Source organism: Nelumbo nucifera, chromosome 1 (assembly GCF_055504915.1).
Source record: "Nelumbo nucifera cultivar China Antique chromosome 1, China Antique-T2T, whole genome shotgun sequence".
NCBI lineage: Eukaryota > Viridiplantae > Streptophyta > Magnoliopsida > Proteales > Nelumbonaceae > Nelumbo > Nelumbo nucifera.
Window position 1 is genome coordinate 100,579,502 of NC_142649.1, and position 18,345 is coordinate 100,597,846.

An 18,345-nucleotide genomic window follows, 5' to 3' on the forward strand; every position below is an offset into this window, starting at 1 on the left:
GTACACATCAACATTCTCAACAAGTGCAAAGACCAAAATACCCCTTCACTAACACCACTAACACTCTCATACTTGAAATAACATTTTTTTTTCATAATATTTTATATGCTTGACTCATTTTATTTAGCTCTTGTATTCCCTGTGCATGATGGGGTTTTTCTGTCTTACATGCATATTTTAGGTGGTTGAAGATGAACCATGCACTACAGATGGTTCACATGATGTTGAACTGCTTTTACCATTCATTAAGGATGCACCGATTGAAGGTATATTATACTCTTGTAAATTACCAAATTATTTTTTACTTGTACTTTTTCAGTCTTTTTAATCCATCCAATGCCAACACTTTGAAATTGATGTTAAAGCAAGCAGCCAAAAGGAGGTTGCCGGTATTGTGATCTTTACTGGATCCATATGTTCTTTTGCATACTTGAGTCCAAAGGAACCTATTTCACAAGCTATAGCTGATATAAAGGTATTAAAATGTAATCATCCTCAGTATTAATCTTTAAATTCTACCTACGTGTTATGTGGCTTAGTTTAGGTTCAGTAGTCAAATATTGAATAAATTTACAAGCAAACATGAAGTCATTCCCTTCATTTCTTGGTACTCAACAGGTACAGATTTGTCATGGAGAATTGAAAATCCAATATGTAGTTGATATTACCACATCCCAGTGGATTCTGGCATGTCTCTACATCTAACATGATTATGCATGCCAGTGAGATAATGCTGTCTGCAATGCTGCTTATGTAATTAGTTATGAGAGTATTCTGTGTGTCTTTCATTGTTTCCTTACCAAGCCTCTAAAGCTTTTTATATGGATGGTATTACTTAGAGCAGGTCTCACATGTTCTTTTTCCTTTTTGACAACTTGGTATTGATTCTTAATTCTAAAGTTGTTAATAGCATCATGTATTTGGTGGCGGTTGTATGACTAGGTTTTTTCTTGTCTTCTGTGAGAATGTAGGACTGTAGGTGTAGAGCTAGGAAGTAGGAACAAACTTGGGTCCTCAAAAAATTTTCTTACTGTAGTGTAGTAAATGCTTTGGTCAATACTTGAACTTTATGTGTATATACCCGGGTGGTGCTTGGAAATCTGAAAAATTGCCACCTACATCAAACTAATAAGACAAGTGGTCATCCTCCTTTCCATGCAATTGGTTACACCTTTGAAAGGCCCACTTATATCAGAAATTTTACTCTGATCAGTAAGGGCCTGTTTGTTTCCTCTGATGTCTGACATTTGAAAATTGTAATAATTACTTTAAGAGGTGTATTGGAGTCGGAGAACTTTTTTCTTGGTTATATATTTGAATGTAGACAATGTTGTTCTGAAATCTGAATGCTGATCTTTGAAAAATAGCGATCGACTGTTTCAACCCTGGATATGAGAAAGTTTCTTTAACTATTTAATAAAAGGGTTAGTTACTTGTATATACCCTTTACATTTGAGAAACTACTTATATATACCCTGAACTTTCAAAAACAACTTATACATGCCTTGTTGACCGGACCCATATAACATAAACAGGACCACTATTAGTGCACCGTTTAGAGCCATTAATACCTTACTCCAAATGCTTTCATAATATCAATATTGCTCCAGATTCTATGACAAAAAACCAGAACCCAGAAATTGAATATTTCTGGGTTAGCCTACAAACGACTCTCTCTCTCTCTCTCTCTGGGGTTTAGCAACTTTGTAATTGCTCCATTATCTGAGTTTTCTCCATTCAGGGGAACCACCTTCAACACAAGAGCTGCTTCAAGTTCAAGACTACCTCTTCAGCTGGAAAGCAACCGGAGAGTCCACATGAACAGACTCTTTGCAACCCTTCAATCCATGGTTCCCAATCTCTTCCATAAGGTTACTGGGATCTCTTCTTAATTCACTCACTTTCTGGTAATTTTGTGGCTCTGTAACCCACCACCTTTTGATATATATCTATATACTACTGGTAAAGGGACACCAAGTAGTTCCGGCATCTGTTTTGCATCCATTATCGATTGATTGGATAGTACTACAATCTCAGTACAAAATGGATTAGAGAACATTGGCATTGAGGGTGTAGTGTTTGCATCATTAATCGTCTCGGAAACTAGTTTTCCTCTTGAAATTCTGGCAGTGATTGCGTCTTTCACTGAGTGCCCTTGTCATATGCCTTTTAAGAAAAAGAAGTTGAAATGATTTCAAGCAGAAGAAGAAAGAGCTTGAGGAATGCTTAGAAGAGTTAAAGCAATAAAAGGCAATGGCAGAAGTGGCGGCAGCCAGGCAGGCAGTGTGCCTGCCCACCCATCAGAATGCATCATTGCCGGTAGACGTTACAGTTTCTGGAAAGGTGTGGTTCTTTGGGTCGAGAAGAGAAAACGATTGAGAGGAAAAAAGAAAAGAGGAAAAAGAGAGGAGAGAATGGCATGCTTTGAAAATTTAATCAACAGTTTAAGGACAATTCGGTCCTTTAAGTTTTATCAGTTGGAGTTAACGTTTGAAAGGTTAACAAGATATATACAAGTTGTTTTTGAAACTAACAGGCCCTAAGTTATCAGGTTACCACTTATTATACATAAGCTTTAATTTACTTTTAACATTTTGAGACTTTTATGAAGACAAGAATCTCCCTCATATCTTTATTTAAATAGAAAAAGCTGTAATAGCCACAATAACTTCTTGGTAGCTTTACCAGACTTGTTTTTATTGTTTAGACGTAAAAATAAGCTCTTATCCCAATAAGATATAATGAGATGTAAGATTTTGAGCTGCCATGCTAAATTAATAAGATAATAGCAAGGAGTTTTCAGCAAGAGTTATTGTGGATTTTATTTATTGTATCCAAACCATGCATGATCATGCTTGGAATGTAAAAGGAGAGGGAGATTCAAAGCTGGTCATTTCTTGGGCCAAGAATAAACAGCTCATGCCATGGATCTTGAGGCATGAGTTTAGGAAAATAGAAAGCATCACACAGGGGCTGAACATTACATTCAATTGGGTGAGGACTGCAAATGGGATGGCTGATACTCTAGCAAAATAAGGGGTATATAGGCAACAGTTGTTTTGGGCGCAATTGTAACATATGTAACTTGTGGGGATTGGAACTCTGATCCTTTATGTTATCATGATTTAGCATTTCTTAATAAAAATTATCAGTTCTTGCTGATAAAAAAAAAAGTAAAAGAAGGTATGTCTGTGTCTAACACTTTAATAGGTGCTTGCGTCTCTTAAATTCTTGGCATAATATCCTCCATCAACTCCCTCAATAAGATTCTCCACAAGTAGATAGCATGAGGGAGTGTTTTCCTTTAGGTTGTGTTTGGTTTAAAGGAAAAATTAGGGAAAGGAAGGTGTTAGTAAACTCTAGCAGATTCTAGGTTGAAGTAGAGAAGAAGAAAGAAAAGAGAAAGAAGAAGAAGAAGAAGAAGAAGAAGAAGAAGAAAAAGAAAGAAAGGTTCGGCCAGACTAGAAGAGAGTCAAAATCACTCTCCCCTAGCTGACCCACTTGTATTTATTCAAAAACATAGAGTTACAGGAAAGACCATTTTGTCCCTCATAGAAGATGGGACACATAACTTAAACTCAGATACAATAGACCTTTCACTCTCAAGCAGATAATCCAGAATGGCCAAAATACCCCTGACTCGAGCATTCTAACACTCCCCCTCAAGCCGGAGAGTATATATCATATAGTCCCAGCTTGTTACAAATGTAATCTATTCTTCCCCGAGACAATCCCTTTGTGAGGAGATCTGCCCACTGATTTCCTGAGCTCACATGAGATGTGGTTATCACCCCACTTATTACTTTATCTCTTACAAAGTGACAATCAACCTCGATATGCTTAGTTCTCTCATGAAAGACGGGATTGGAAGAGATGTGAACAGCAGCTTGGTTATCACAGTATAATTTCATGGGTTTGTCAATTGAGAATCCCATCTCTTGAAGCAAGTTCTTCAGCCATACTAGCTCACATGTGGTATGGGCCATAGCCCTGTACTCTGCTTCTGCACTACTTCTTGCCACCACTGTTTGTTTCTTGCTCTTCCAAGTTACAAGATTGCCACCAAGGAAGGTACAATACCTTGTAGTTGATCTCCTGTCTAATATAGAACCAGCCCAGTCAGCATCTGTGTACCCTACTATCTCAAGAGTTCCTCCACTTTGGTATAACAAACCACGACCTGGAGCACCTTTTAGGTACCTAACAATTCTCAGAACAGCTTCCCAGTGAGGAACCCGAGGATGTTGCATAAACTGGCTCACCACACTCACAGCAAATGATATATCTGGTCGGGTAATGGTCAGGTAGTTCAATTTGCCCACCAACCTTCTGTATCTTCCAGGATCATCAAACTCTTCACCCGCATCAACACTCAGCTTGGCATTGAGTTCCATAGGAGTCTCTGCTGGTTTAGCACCTAACAACCCTGTTTCTTCAAGTAGATCAAGAACATATTTTCTCTGACATAGGTTGATCCCATGTTTTGACCTCGCAACCTCTATTCCCAGGAAATATTTCAGCTTCCCCAGATCTTTCGTATTGAAGTGATCTTGTAAGAATTTCTTCAACCTGTTGATTCCATTGCTATCACTCCCAGTTATGACAATATCATCCACGTACACGACTAGTAAGATTTTCCCATCCTTTGAGTTATAGCTGAACACAGAATGATCAACCTGACATTGTTTCATCCCAAAGGCTTCATCACTTCACTGAACCTGCCAAACCAAGCACATGGAGATTGTTTCAGTCCATAAATTGCCTTTTTGAGCCTACACACTTTGCCAGACTCCCCCTGAGCAACAAACCCTGGTGGTTGCTCCATATACACCTCCTCAACTAGATCACCATGCAGGAAGGCATTTTTGATGTCAAGTTGTACGAGAGGCCAATCATACATAGCAGCTAATGAAATCAGCACCCGAACTGAACCAATCTTAGCCACAGGAGAAAATGTCTCCATATAGTCCACACCATACATCTGAGAATAACCCTTGGCCACCAACCTCGCTTTCAATCGCTCCACATTGCCATCAGGAAGATACTTCACTATGTAGACCCATTTACACCCAACTGTGTGCTTACCGGAAGGAAGAGCGGTGAGTTCCCATGTGTGATTATGTTGTAGAGCAGAGAGTTCTTCTTCCATGACTTGCCGCCACCTTGGGGAGGCAAGAGCTTCCTGGACAGTCTTGGGAATGGGAACAGATGAGAGTAATGATATAAATTTGCAATGAGAAGCGGAAAGGTGAGTAGTAGAAACATAGTGTGAAATGGGGTGAGAAGTACAAGTACGTTTACCTTTTCGCAGAGCAATAGGAAGATTAGGATTTGAAGGAGAAGGAGCAGTAGCAGGATCTGTCGACAGGGGCTGAAGTGGAGGAGGGCCCGATGCACTTCTGCGGGTATACACTTGAGTGATTGGCGGCTTCTCAGTAGTAACAGGCATTGGATGTGCATTTGCAGTAGAAACAGGAGCTACTGGAAGGATGTCCACAACAGTTACAGGAAGGGGAACCACAGAGGGAGAGGAAGAGACCCCAACATCTGAGAAGAACGGAACTGACTCAAAGAAGGTGACATCAGAGCACATAAACGATTTATGGGATTTTGGGTTATAACACTTATACCCTTTCTAAGTCCTTGAGTAGCCAAGAAAGATACACTTAGTAGCTCGAGCATCTAGCTTGTCTAACCCAGGCCCCAAGTGTTGAACAAAACAAACACATCCAAAGATTCTTGGGGTAAGAGGAAATGGAGATAAAGTGGGAAACAACACGAAGAAAGGGGATTGACTTCCAAGGATTGACATGGGCATCCGATTGATCAGAAAACAGGATGTAAGAACAGCATCACTCCAAAAATGTTTTGGGACATTCATATTAATCATCAAGGATCGAGCAGTTTCAAGAAGATGTCGATTTTTTCGTTCAGCTACACCGTTTTGTTGTGGGGTGTAGGCACAAGAAGTTTGATGAATGATCCCATGATGTTCTAGGTATTGCTGAAATGGTGAGGAGTTGTATTTTTTGGCATTATCGGAGCGTAGAATTTTAATATGAACACCAAATTGAGTGCGTATTTCAGCATAAAATTTTTGAAAAATAGGGAACAACTCACTACGATCTTTCATAAGATAAATCCATGCCATCCTTGAAAAGTCATCAACAAAGATTACAAAATACTTATACCCATTGTATGACACTACTTTAATTGGACCCCATACATCGGAATGAACTAAAGAGAAAGGACTTGAGACACGACTATCAACTCTTGGACTAAATGAGACTCTATGATATTTACCCAATTGACATGACTCACAATCTAATGATGAAAGATGACTCAAGGAAGGAACCAGTAACTTCAAGGCCTTGAGAGAAGGATGACCAAGTCTGCAGTGCCACTGAAGAGGAGTAAGAGATGACTGAAAAGCTACTAGAGGACCACCACCATCAAGGTAATATAATCCACCTGCTTCATGCCCTCCACCAATCTTCCTCCCCGTCTTGAGATTCTGAAACACACAAGAAGAAGGGTAGAAGGTTACAGAACAATTAAGAGACTTGGTTAATCTGCTGACAGACATAAGGTTAAAAGGAAACTTAGGAACATATAAAACAGATGATAAAGGCAAGGAGGAGAGATTAACATCACCAACACCACAGATAGGAGATGTGGAGGAGTGGGAAAGGGAAGAAAATACATCATGAGTCCCAGACATATGGTCCGAGGCCCCGGAGTCAATGATCCAGTGTGAGTCTTTGGAAGCTAAGCAAGCCATACCTGAATGGGCAAGTGTAGCGGTGTTCTGCTGAGATGTTTGAATGAACTGCTCATATACTGCATGTGGTACACTCACCATTTCCTTCTCAGAAGCACAAGTAGATGTGGAGGGGATTGGGTCAGTTTGCTGACTTTCAGTAATTGTGTCACTACCCTTAGTCCTAGCATGGTTAGCCCAAGTGTTGGGTGTACCACGCAAATCATAGCAGAAATTAACTGTGTGCCCCTCTAAACCTCAATGTGTACACTTTCTCTGAGTGTAACTCCTTCCTCTTCCCCGACCTCCCCCTGAGTCTCGACCTCCAGTCCGACCACTAGCCCTGCTAAACATGTGACCACCACGGTTGCTTGGGAGTCCACTCCTAACACCACCACTTCTATTTCCACGACTACCCCCTTTAGTCACTACCAAACCAGATCTGTCAGAGAGAGAAGAATGTTCTACCGACTCAATGGATGTCCTCTTAAGACGAGCAAAAACTTCTTCAAGTGAGGGAAGAGCAGATCCTCTCAATATTTGTGCTCTGACAGGCTCATACTCAGCCTTCAACCCCACAAGAAGCCTTGTCACATCAAGCTGCTCACGTTGTTGTTGTTAGATCTGAACATCTGATGTTAGAGGATGATACACATTAAGCTCATTACGAATGTTCCTCAAACTTGCATAGTACTCTTCTAAGCTTTGACTCCCTTGCTTCAAATTGAAATACTCTTGGTACAACTGATACACCCTAGTTGTATTGTCTTGTCCAGAGTACAACTTCTTAGCATGATCCCAGATTTCCTTAGTTGTATCTAGGAACATGAAGTTCACACTAATCTTTGGTTCCATGCTGTTCCAGAGCCATGTCATTATTTGTGCATCTACTTGTTCCCAGTCACTGAACCCAGGGGAATCAGAGGGAGGTTTCTCCTCTCTTACATGTTTTACCTTTCTCTTGGCCTTCAAGAACACCTCCACAGATTTTGCCCACGGTACATAATTCTCACCATTCAACTTGATGGATGTCATTTGAACACTTAGATAGTCTGGAGAAAGCATGGCACCTGTTTTGTTATCATTCCCATTTTCAAATGAAGCCATCTTAATTATTTTACCTTCAAATATACAACACAACCTCACACTCTTTCACAAGACTTATCTCACTTATAACACCACCAATTCCAGCTTCTTTAAATACACATTACACACCACACACTAAGGCTGAAATCACTCAGTCTTCACATCAAACACCTGGGCTGCACACTGCAAAACCATTCACCATCAACACACTAAGACTGAAATCACTCAGTCTTCACATCAAACACCTGGGCTGCACACTGCAGAACCATTCACCATCAACACACTAAGACTGAAATCACTCAGTCCTCACATCAAACACTTGGGCTGCACACTGCAGAACTGATTACACACAAGGTATAGGAGATCACTTTTAAATATTTTTGAAACATAGATACACCAATCACCACGACACAACCACCACCAATCTACTGCTGTTGTGAACTTCAGCAGTCGACAACTCTTCTTTCAACATACATACGAAGAGAAATGCAGAGGAACATGACTGAGATGCATATCAGTCACACTGAGCACCACCACCACAACCAACTTTTGAAACAAAAAAAGAAACATTCACAGTCCCTTGGACAAACAACAGTAGTGTTCATACCTGTCCACATTCAGCCCTCTTCGATACTGAATAGAGGGTTTAGTATACCACTCCAACGACCACCACAGCAACGACCGGAGGCATCCTCACCTCCAGGCCCACAAAACGACAGCTCCTTTTCAGCCCCTTATCGAACCTCCACTCAGGTCAGTCGAAAAGGAAGAAGATGACTGTGAAAGTTGGCGGCGAACCCAGAAAGAGAACAGCAGCAAGAAAGAAATGAAGATACGACCTTACAGCTCTGATACCATGATAGTAAACTCTAGCAGATTCTAGGTTGAAGTAGAGAAGAAGAAGAAGAAGAAGAAGAAGAAGAAGAAGAAGAAGAAGAAGAAGAAGAAGAAAGAAAGGTTCGGCCAGACTAGAAGAGAGTCAAAATCACTCTCCCCTAGCTGACCCACTTGTATTTATTCAAAAACATAGAGTTACAGGAAAGACCATTTTGTCCCTCATAGAAGATGGGACACAACTTAAACTCAGATACAATAGACCTTTCACTCTCAAGCAGATAATCCAGAATGGCCAAAATACCCGACTCGAGCATTCTAACAGAAGGGAAAGGTAAGGAAACCTTTACAAACCTTGTATTGGTTTTCCTACATTTCCCTTCCTTTCCCTACCTTTTCCTTAAAACCAAACATAGCATTAAGTTTTTATAAGGTTCTCTGGGGTGAAGGATTAGATGTTTCTCTTGCCTAGAATTTGGGAAGCCTAGGCCCCTTGTTGCAGTTTTTATGTGATACAAGTTCTGGTTTTGATATGAAAGCATTTGGTAGATTTAAAGGGTGGAGGGTGCTTCCATCTTTTGTAATTCTTAAACCCTATGGTTTTATTTCTAATTTTCAAATTCTATAGAAAACATGTTCAAGTCTTAGAGCAGTCACTTTATGTAAAAATAAATAAATAAATAAAAATACAGCCAAAGGTTATGTCTGTATTGAGTCTACCTCTCCCTAAACCCTGGATAGCTGGGACCAAAATTGAGTACTGGCCTATTTAGATTCTAGATTGATTTATTACCACTTATTTTCTATGTACTGCCAATGATGCAGCTCTTGAAGCTCTCGTTTTTATAGAAGATGCAGCTTTTGTATGTATCCCTTTATTTCGTTTTATCTATGTCTTAAAGGACAATGGTTGGTCTTCTTTGTTTAGGGGGATATAATCATGAGTTTGCAAAGCAGATTGGATATAATATGTGATGAGGCAGAAGATGTTACTCATTCAGCTATTGATGATAGTGAGGAAGCAAGCAATGAGATATCAACTGAGAGACCCATCCCCCAACATATTTTGCAATTGTTGAGGTAAGTTGATGCTTTCTTCCAAGATTGCTATGAAGTTCACAAATATATGCCAAACTTGGTTTTTGATTGCTTGTCCTAGCCATGGATAAAGGAGGAAGTTGTAACTGGCTGGAAGCAATCATAAGATATGCCAAACCAATTTGACATGAATTCTGAACCCTTATTTCTCTTGGTAAGCCATGTTCTGCATTATCACCTGGGTGCAAATATATGGCCATAGAAGGATTTGTGCAGCTGAGTGCAAATAGGGGGATAAATCTTTGTTGGTTGACCAATTGATAGATCGCTCTAAGATTACCTACAACGATAAATGGCTTTCATCAAATTCTTCTTTCATAATCACTGACAATCTCTATATCTCAATCTCATATATATTTATATATTTGAAATTTTGGACAAACCTGAGAAGTTGTTAGATCCCAAATGTTTCTTTGCCTACTTCATTTCATCTTTTTCTTCTGTAGAACTTGTCTACCTTCTCCTAATCTTCTGAGTTTATTTGTTAACCTTTCTTATTTTGTTTGAATCTCTGTATATTTGATTTATGGTTCTTCCTACTTAATGAGACGTATAGCCCTGATATTTTCTCCCAACGACCATTGTGGTTATTAGATCCCAAACTTCAAATCCCTCCTGCTTAAGCAGGTGCCAACAAGTCTGAATATGAATCAAACTTATCCATCTCTAATTTATTCTGTGCCTGAAGTATTGGCTTCTGTTATCCAGCTGGTTTTAAGTTATTAACTGGTAAGACATGTTCTCTATTAACCAAAATTAGTTCATACTTCTCATACTTCTCAGTACTTAACTAGCCCGGAGAGGTTGCAACTCGTGCCTTTCCTTGGGGACTTTGTACTATTGTCTATTGCTGTTTAATAAAATTATTTCAATTATCAAAAAAAAATTAGTTCATACTTCTCAGTATACAGGGTGTCTGAACAATTGCCCATACATGCACAGATGCACAATGCAAAAATAGGTGCTTGCCACCTTATGCTAGAGTTACCTTTAGTTTGTTGAATGTTGTCAGCCTAGTGCCGGATGCACCAGTCATTTATAATTAGGTTTTTTTTTTGATGAATCATTTATAATTAGTTTTTAACCATATCAATTTCCAGCATACCAACTTATTGATTCTTCATGCATTTTTAGCTTGTATTGTCTTTACTAACTACTAGAGTTCATATCCCTTAGGATGAGTATCTATGTTTTTTTTTTTTTTTTTTTAATGGTAAATAATGACCTGGCACCTAGTATCCTATCAGTTTTTGCATCTGTCACTAAAACCAATATTTTCAATGTATATGACATTAAACAGACAGAATGATGAAACAGGATTCATGTAGCTGACCCCATATAGTTGGGATAAGTCTTAGATGATGACGATGAATAAAACCAATATTTTTAGGGAAAAATCCTTGAACCTCACCTGATGTTTTTAACAATACTAGTAAATGTGTATGCACGCTGCACGTGGTAATTTCAATAATAGCTAAAAAAATGGTAATTTCAGTATGCTTATCTAAACCCATTATAAAAAGATAATTAAGTAATCAAAGCATGGTGTGCTTGTGCATTTAAATTATGCATTTCCATTTCCATTGCTAATAAAAATACTGTTTATTTATGAAGTCTATATTTATTTAATATGATAAATGTATGATATTAGATGCCTGCACAATTTTTTTACAATTCTTTTGTATTTTTCTATATTTATTGTTTTTATCAATTTAGAGTTTTTATTACATAATTATGACATAATTGGTATGCAAGTAGTTGAATCATTAGGGGTGCAAGTTGTAGGAGTGCAAAATGGATCAGATCATGATTTGATTTGAATTCAAAGCTGATATGATTGAAAATAGGATCGAATTCGAATCACCTTTATATATTGCATTTTTGTAATTTGATTTTTTACATTATTTATGTTGTTTTATAAAAATAAATGTATATATAATAAAAATGGTTGAAAAATATGTGTTTTTTTTTGTTTTTCTTTGTATAGACTGTTTTATTTCTTTTCTTTTTCCTATTAATAAATTGTTAAACCTTACAGACTTATGGGTAATCAAATCGGATCAAATCAGATTCTGATGTCCAATATCCTTAATGGATTCAAATTCAAATTAATCTTTGTGAGATCCATCAAATCATTGGATCGGATATAGGATTAACATTATTGGATCGGATTCAGATATACCCCTATCCAAATTCAACCCAATCCATTTGCATCCATAGCAAGTTGGGTGGGTTAGGCCTAATTTAAGCTCAATCTAGGCCCAACCCTAAGAATTGGGTTTAAGGAGCGCAAGCCTAATCTGTCCAATCCAGGCCTAATTGCACTGGAATTTGATGCACTTGTGTTGGGTTCGGGTCAGGGGGTTGGGCTTATGTTGCTAAATCAGCCCATACTATAAGTCTATAATTTGGCATAAATGAATGTGTTTATGTATTTATATACATATTATATATGCAAATATGTCTCTATTTGTATATGGTTGGGCTGGGCTCAACCTACCCAAGGGCTAGGTTCAAGCCCAATCCCAAAAATAGAAAGGACCAACTTTGGGCCCACCCAAGCCAAGGACTGAAAATCCAAGACTAGCTTGTCTTAAATCACAATCTAAGTCAGTCCAATCTCAAGTTGGGTTGGGTTCACCTAAGTAGACCTCTATGGACCGTTGACCACTACTTAGAAAATAGTTCTCTTTACGAGTTAGTTTAACTTTCTATTCTATTTTATCATTAAGAAAAATAACTTTATTTATCACACTTATTTTTTTTTTGACATGATAAATACATATTTTTTATTCAAAATTTCTCTATTTTTTTAGTAATTCTATGCTTTTATCTTTTTTGAAATTTTTATTTTACCCATTTGGCCTAAAAGGTTGAACCATTAATCCACCACTTTAATAGGAAAATGATTTTGTTTTTGGATAGTTTTTAAATTTTATATTTCATTTCAATCATTAATAAATAATTCTTATTAATTGTCATACTTATTTTTTAATATGATAAATATGACTCCATGGGCTTACCCATTTAATCCGATGATTTTAACTACTTACCTGCCATCTGAATTGAATGATGGTTTCGCTTTCATGTCAATTTTAAATACATAGGTTTTGTATTGTTAAAATTATTAGATATTAATTTAATTAGTATAATTTATTAGTGAGAAATCAAAATATAGGACTTGGAAGAATCCCTTATGAAGTCCAATTGCATTGGATTGGAACTACTTTTTAATAGCCCTTTTATTTCAACAATGACTTATAATATTAGCTGTCTTAATTATGGTGCTTTATCAAAGTACACATTTTTCCCCAAGAAATTCAGTGATTAAGGGGTAATTTATGTCTAATGAAAATTCCAGAAACCAGACCCTATTCGCATTTTTATAAGTAGTATAGAATCTATAGATTAAATTCTCCCCTCATTTTTATTTTTGAGAAACGGGTAAAGTATTGTATTAATCAACTCAAAAAACATGTACAATGCCCTGCTCAATAAAATCTCCCCTCAGTACTATCTTTATATCCTTAAACATCCCCTATTAAATGGTTCTGTGGTTAACCTTTTATAGTGTTTTGGATTTTTTTTTGTTCATGACATATTATTAATTGATGAAACTAACGAAGGATTAAATGTAAAACTAGCTTTATGAACAACTGCATTAGAAGCAAAAGATTTTAAAATAAGCAGGACTAAAACAGAATATATGTAATGTAAATGAGAGATTGAGATAACTCAATGTGACCTCTTTCATTACCTTGGATCCGTAATTCATAACAAAGGAGAGAATGAGGAGGATGTGGCCCATAGAATTAGAGCGAGATGTGTGAAATAGAGAGTTGCATCCAGAGTCTTATGTGATAGGCAAATAAAAAGGAAAATTCTATGAAACAGTTGCACGGCCAGCTATGTTGTATTGAGCAGAGTGTCAGACGGTTAAGATACAGCATTTCCAAAATAAATGAATGTGGAAGAAATGAAAACGCTTAGATGGATGAGTAGTAAAACGAGAAAGGACAGGGTTAGAATTGAAGTTATATGAAAGAACCTAGTAGCTGCTCTAATTGGTGATAAATGAGACTGGATTGAGATGGTTTGGTTATGTGCATAGAAAAACATCTATTACACCTGTTAGAAAAAATGATTTGTTACAAGTAGACAGGGCTAGAAGAGCTAGGGGCAGACTGAAAAGGACTTGGGTGGAAGTAATAAGAAATGATTTAAGTATCCATAATTTAACAATGGATATGGAACTGAACAGAATGGAATGGCGAAACAGGATTCATGAAGCCGTTCCCATTTAGTTGTGAGAAGGCTTAGATGATGATGATGGTGATAATGATACCCTTATAGGGTTTGGATATTTGAATCTAATACCAAAAATGTCCTACATGGGAAAAATACTAAGCCTCTCCTAAATGGGGAGACTATGGGAAAACTATGGTTTTAAAAGCATGGGAAAACCTTTAAACCTCCCCTGAGGTTTCTTATAAATACTAAAACCATATTTGGCCAAAGATTTGAACCAGAAAACTGGGAAGTGGACAAGATCTTCATTCCTGGTTTTAGAGGATTTTTTCTTGTTAAGGACCATTGACTCACCTGGTTAAACCAGGAGAATGGGGAACTGGACCACTGCCCAGTTCAATGCCCAAACTAGTTTTCAAAAGATGGCTTGAGCATATTGCTCGAGTTTAATACTAACTAGACTTGTTACTTTTGGCAACAGAAAACCATGCAAGCTCTCATTTCCTCGAAGAGTTCTTATTCCTTGGGTGGCTAGTGCCTTCATTTGTGACTATTTGCAGCCATCAGACACATTTGAGGTTTGTTGTAGAACTTATAAAAATACTTTTTTTTTTCTCTAGTTTTACCAGAATAGCATATAAGAAGCAAAGGTTTATTCCCTCGATTTTGTCGTCTTAGAATAACCTATTACTTGTTTATTATCATAGGTGCGGAATTTTTCTTCTGTGGTGCAGTATGCTATATTTATACTATCAAGAGATCTCTCTGAAGTCTGAACATATTCAAAGGAAAAGGAATGAATTTATATCTCTTATGCACAGTCTTATAAATGTGCATATTGTATATATTAGTTACTATTAACTGTTCTGGGGTTTTGGTTAAAATACTAAGACCTCCCTCAGGTTTACCCATTAACTTATACCCCATTTTACTAGGAAACTACATGGGGTTTGTTGATGTAAGAGATAGGATTAAGACAAATAGTTATTTTACTAAAACACCCTTAATAAAAATATTAGTTGTGCTTTTTAAAATAGATATTATTTTGACATTGACAAAAGCAACCTCATTTATAAACACTAAATACAGTTTTTCCATCTCAAATTTCTATTATTTTATTTTTTAAACCTGTTTTCAACTTTTCATTCTCACCTTAATATTATGGCAGAAAAAAATGTCTTCAAGATAAGTTGTTTTGTTTATGTAATATACAAGATGGTGCTATTGAAGGGTAAAATAGACTTTTGAAATGTTTTAAAAGCTTTCTAAACAATTTAGTCACAAAAACTGATGGCAAGTTAATGAGGGATGGAATTAGTAACTCAAACCCCAGACTATACGGGGTAACTGTAAGTTAATAGGTGAACCTGAGAAGTAGGCTCATAGCATTTATTTCCAACTTTTATACCTGCAGTTTCACTTATTTACAATGACTAGGCAATTTCCAAATTTGTGCATATTAACCTCTTTTTTATTTCAATTTTATGTTGAAGTATCCCTTGACATTTTTGCTAAAAGAAAACTAAAAGGGATTTTGACATTGAATAAATTCTCAACAGCCACACACTTTATATAAACATAACCGGAAACTCTCATTATTTCCATTGTTATGGTTGTAAATAAGTAATTACATAAAACAGAAATTGCAATTCTCAATTCTTGGACGGATTCTTATCTATGAATATTCTCATATCAGTTCTTACATCTGGCTTATTACAAATTAGCAGCAAATGATCAGACATTTTTAACGTGCACTGTGGAGTCCACAGAGGAGATTACGTTTTAACTTTTAACATGATGGCTACGTTCAAAATGATGTTGGACCATGCTCTCTGAAAATAGTGAATAGTAAGTAAAATAAATTTTTAAGATGAGCAGTCATATTGATTGTTCAACTTTTCCTTCTCATCCTCATCAGGTTCTAAAAGAACATTGTAAGGAGTTGATGTCCATGGAAGCTCCTACAGATACCTCATCAATTTTGGAGCCAGAAACAGAAGCCACATCATTGACAACAAAATCCTTCTGGGATGCAGTACTCACTAGATATTCAACATCAGGATCTGATTACGACTCTGTAAGGAAGATGGAAAGTGATTCAGCGGGAAAAGAAATAAACAGGGAATCTTTTAAGTTGACTAATTTCAACTTTGTAGCTGCCCTTGTAATTGTCCTACTATCAATCTTAGTTGGGTTGGTGCTTCCTATTTTCAAAGCTTAAGCTGATGAAAGTTCAGGCTTGGCTGTAGTGATACTGTCTCCATTTGGTCTTTGTTGGCTGTTGTAGTCTTTATAGGAGACTTCTCTTGAGTCCACATGGTCCAATCACAAAACCAATTTTAGAGAACTTGTTTTCTTCCACAAAAATCAATGTTTAAAAGCCATTGGATTTGACAATTAGGGGCAGTTAAATTAATTTTGGCAAATATTGTATTAGTTCCTTTCACAATAAATGCATTATTTTTATGCAACAGTTGTGCTTATTCCTTTATTTATCACGTAAGCACCCAAGGTCATTCAAATTTCTATATAATCTTGGAATGCGTAGAGCATTCGCAAGATAGCACTCCATCCATTAGGATACAATATAAATCAAAGCCCGGGTGCATGTGCATCAACTTGATTTTATGGCTACTTTTGTAAAATTCGCGTACTACGTTATTGTAAAATCGACAAAATTCATCGAGTATAACCATGCGAAGGATAAGTTTTCATACTCGTTATCATTCACTGGCTCATTGGTATTTGATTTGGGATACCAGATCAAGCATCCTTAAAATTTATTTATTTATTTATTTTTGAAAATACTAAAATTTCTTCATAGGTCATAATGTCATATTCCTAAAGCCACTACAATGATCCTGGGATGGGACCTCCTAGTTATGCGGGATCTCAGTAGAGCCGACTGGATCGAATTCTCTTTAAGATCAAAGAGTGCCCCGCCCACCATTCTTCCACTAATAAGTATAGCAGGCAGCAGGAGTTGCCATTCATTTGCATTTAAAACAGCAATATTAGAAGTTAGATACTTTTCTCATTCTTATCCAAGATGAAATTCTAAAATGGACAAGAATGGGTAAAAATAGGCAGAATGAGAAAATATTGTTATGAATCAAACACTTTTTTTTCTAAAAATGAATTCTTTTTAGACTGACAAGTGTTTTATGTTGTTCATTTTCATTCTTAAAAAAAAAAAAACTGTCGGTATTCATAAACTGCTAGCTTAGGTCAACAAAACTGTAGGCGTAGATGCATACCGGTGGATGGCCGGCAGCCAATGTTTACCGGTTGGCATAGATGTTTCTTAAAAGTACTTTTGTAAAAAGTGTTTTTGTAAAAGTATTTTTATAAAAGTGTTTTAATAAAAGTATTTTTATAAAAGTGCTTTCACAAAATACTTTTGTAAAAGTGCTTTCATAAAAGTACTTTTCATAAATTTACTTTTATAAAAGTGATTTCATATAAAATTTACTTTTATAAAAGTGCTTTCATGTAAAATTACTTTTGCAAAAGTGCTTTCACAAAAGTAAACATCTATAGCAGCAGTTTTGTAGGCAAAGTTTCCTCAAAAGAATGAAAATGAGCAAGACGGGGGATGACTATTTTTCATGTTGCAGCCTTGCAGGCTACTTAATTTTTGTGCTATTGGACTGATTTTTTATTCTAAAAAGAATGTGGCCCATGGCAAGAATTTTGTAACAAAACACTAAATGTTATTCATTCTTGCCAATTCTTGTCTAGAATGAGCAAGAATTAAAAGAATGAGGCTCAGAACAGTGAACTAAACATGGCTTAAGGTGCAAATGCATAGATTTATACTCTAAGCAAGGTTCAAAGTATCAATACAAGGCAATACGCCACTAGGGCGTATCAGCCTGTATCGGCCCTTTTTTTTGAGTTTGATTTATTTTTTTACAGTACCGGTTCAGAGGGATTGGTTTAAGTGCTAGCTACCCTCTGAACCAGGCCCCGACCCGATACAACCCCTGTAGGGGCGTATTGAGAAGGGGCCAGTGCGTAATGATTTTTTGAACCTTGACTCTAAGGAAATTGCTCTATAAACACCTGAAGCAAGTGATCACGTCGCAGTCGTATTGCATCGCAAATGCAAATATCCACCACAATTCAGATGAATAAACTGCTCTGAAAGACACCCTGATTATGAATAATAAACTGAAAGCTCCTCATAGTGAAGTTCTACTCAACGGCTAAACTACAAAGAATAGATAGTAAGGTGCGACGAACTGTTCCAACTCAAAAAAAAAGGTGTGACGAACTGTTGTCACAACGCACAGCGCACAACACAATTATAGTATCCT

The 18,345-nt window shown here is 36.9% G+C and overlaps 1 protein-coding gene across 3 annotated transcripts in view; it reads left to right on the forward strand.

The window, feature by feature from the left end:
- Window positions 1-16,497, forward strand: part of LOC104588438 (oxidoreductase, zinc-binding dehydrogenase family protein) — a 40,501-nt gene extending 24,004 nt beyond the window's left edge. For 2 of the 3 annotated variants that reach the window (XM_010246373.3, XM_010246374.3), the window contains 5 exons: window positions 182-266; window positions 366-475; window positions 9,609-9,760; window positions 14,508-14,604; window positions 15,945-16,497. In XM_010246373.3, coding sequence (XP_010244675.1) covers window positions 182-266; window positions 366-475; window positions 9,609-9,760; window positions 14,508-14,604; window positions 15,945-16,247 — 747 coding nt within the window. In that variant the 3' untranslated portion in view covers window positions 16,248-16,497. The remainder of the gene's footprint in view (window positions 1-181; window positions 267-365; window positions 476-9,608; window positions 9,761-14,507; window positions 14,605-15,944) is intronic. The other variant, XM_010246375.3, reaches the window with a different exon arrangement.
- Window positions 16,498-18,345: the final 1,848 nt, after the last annotated feature.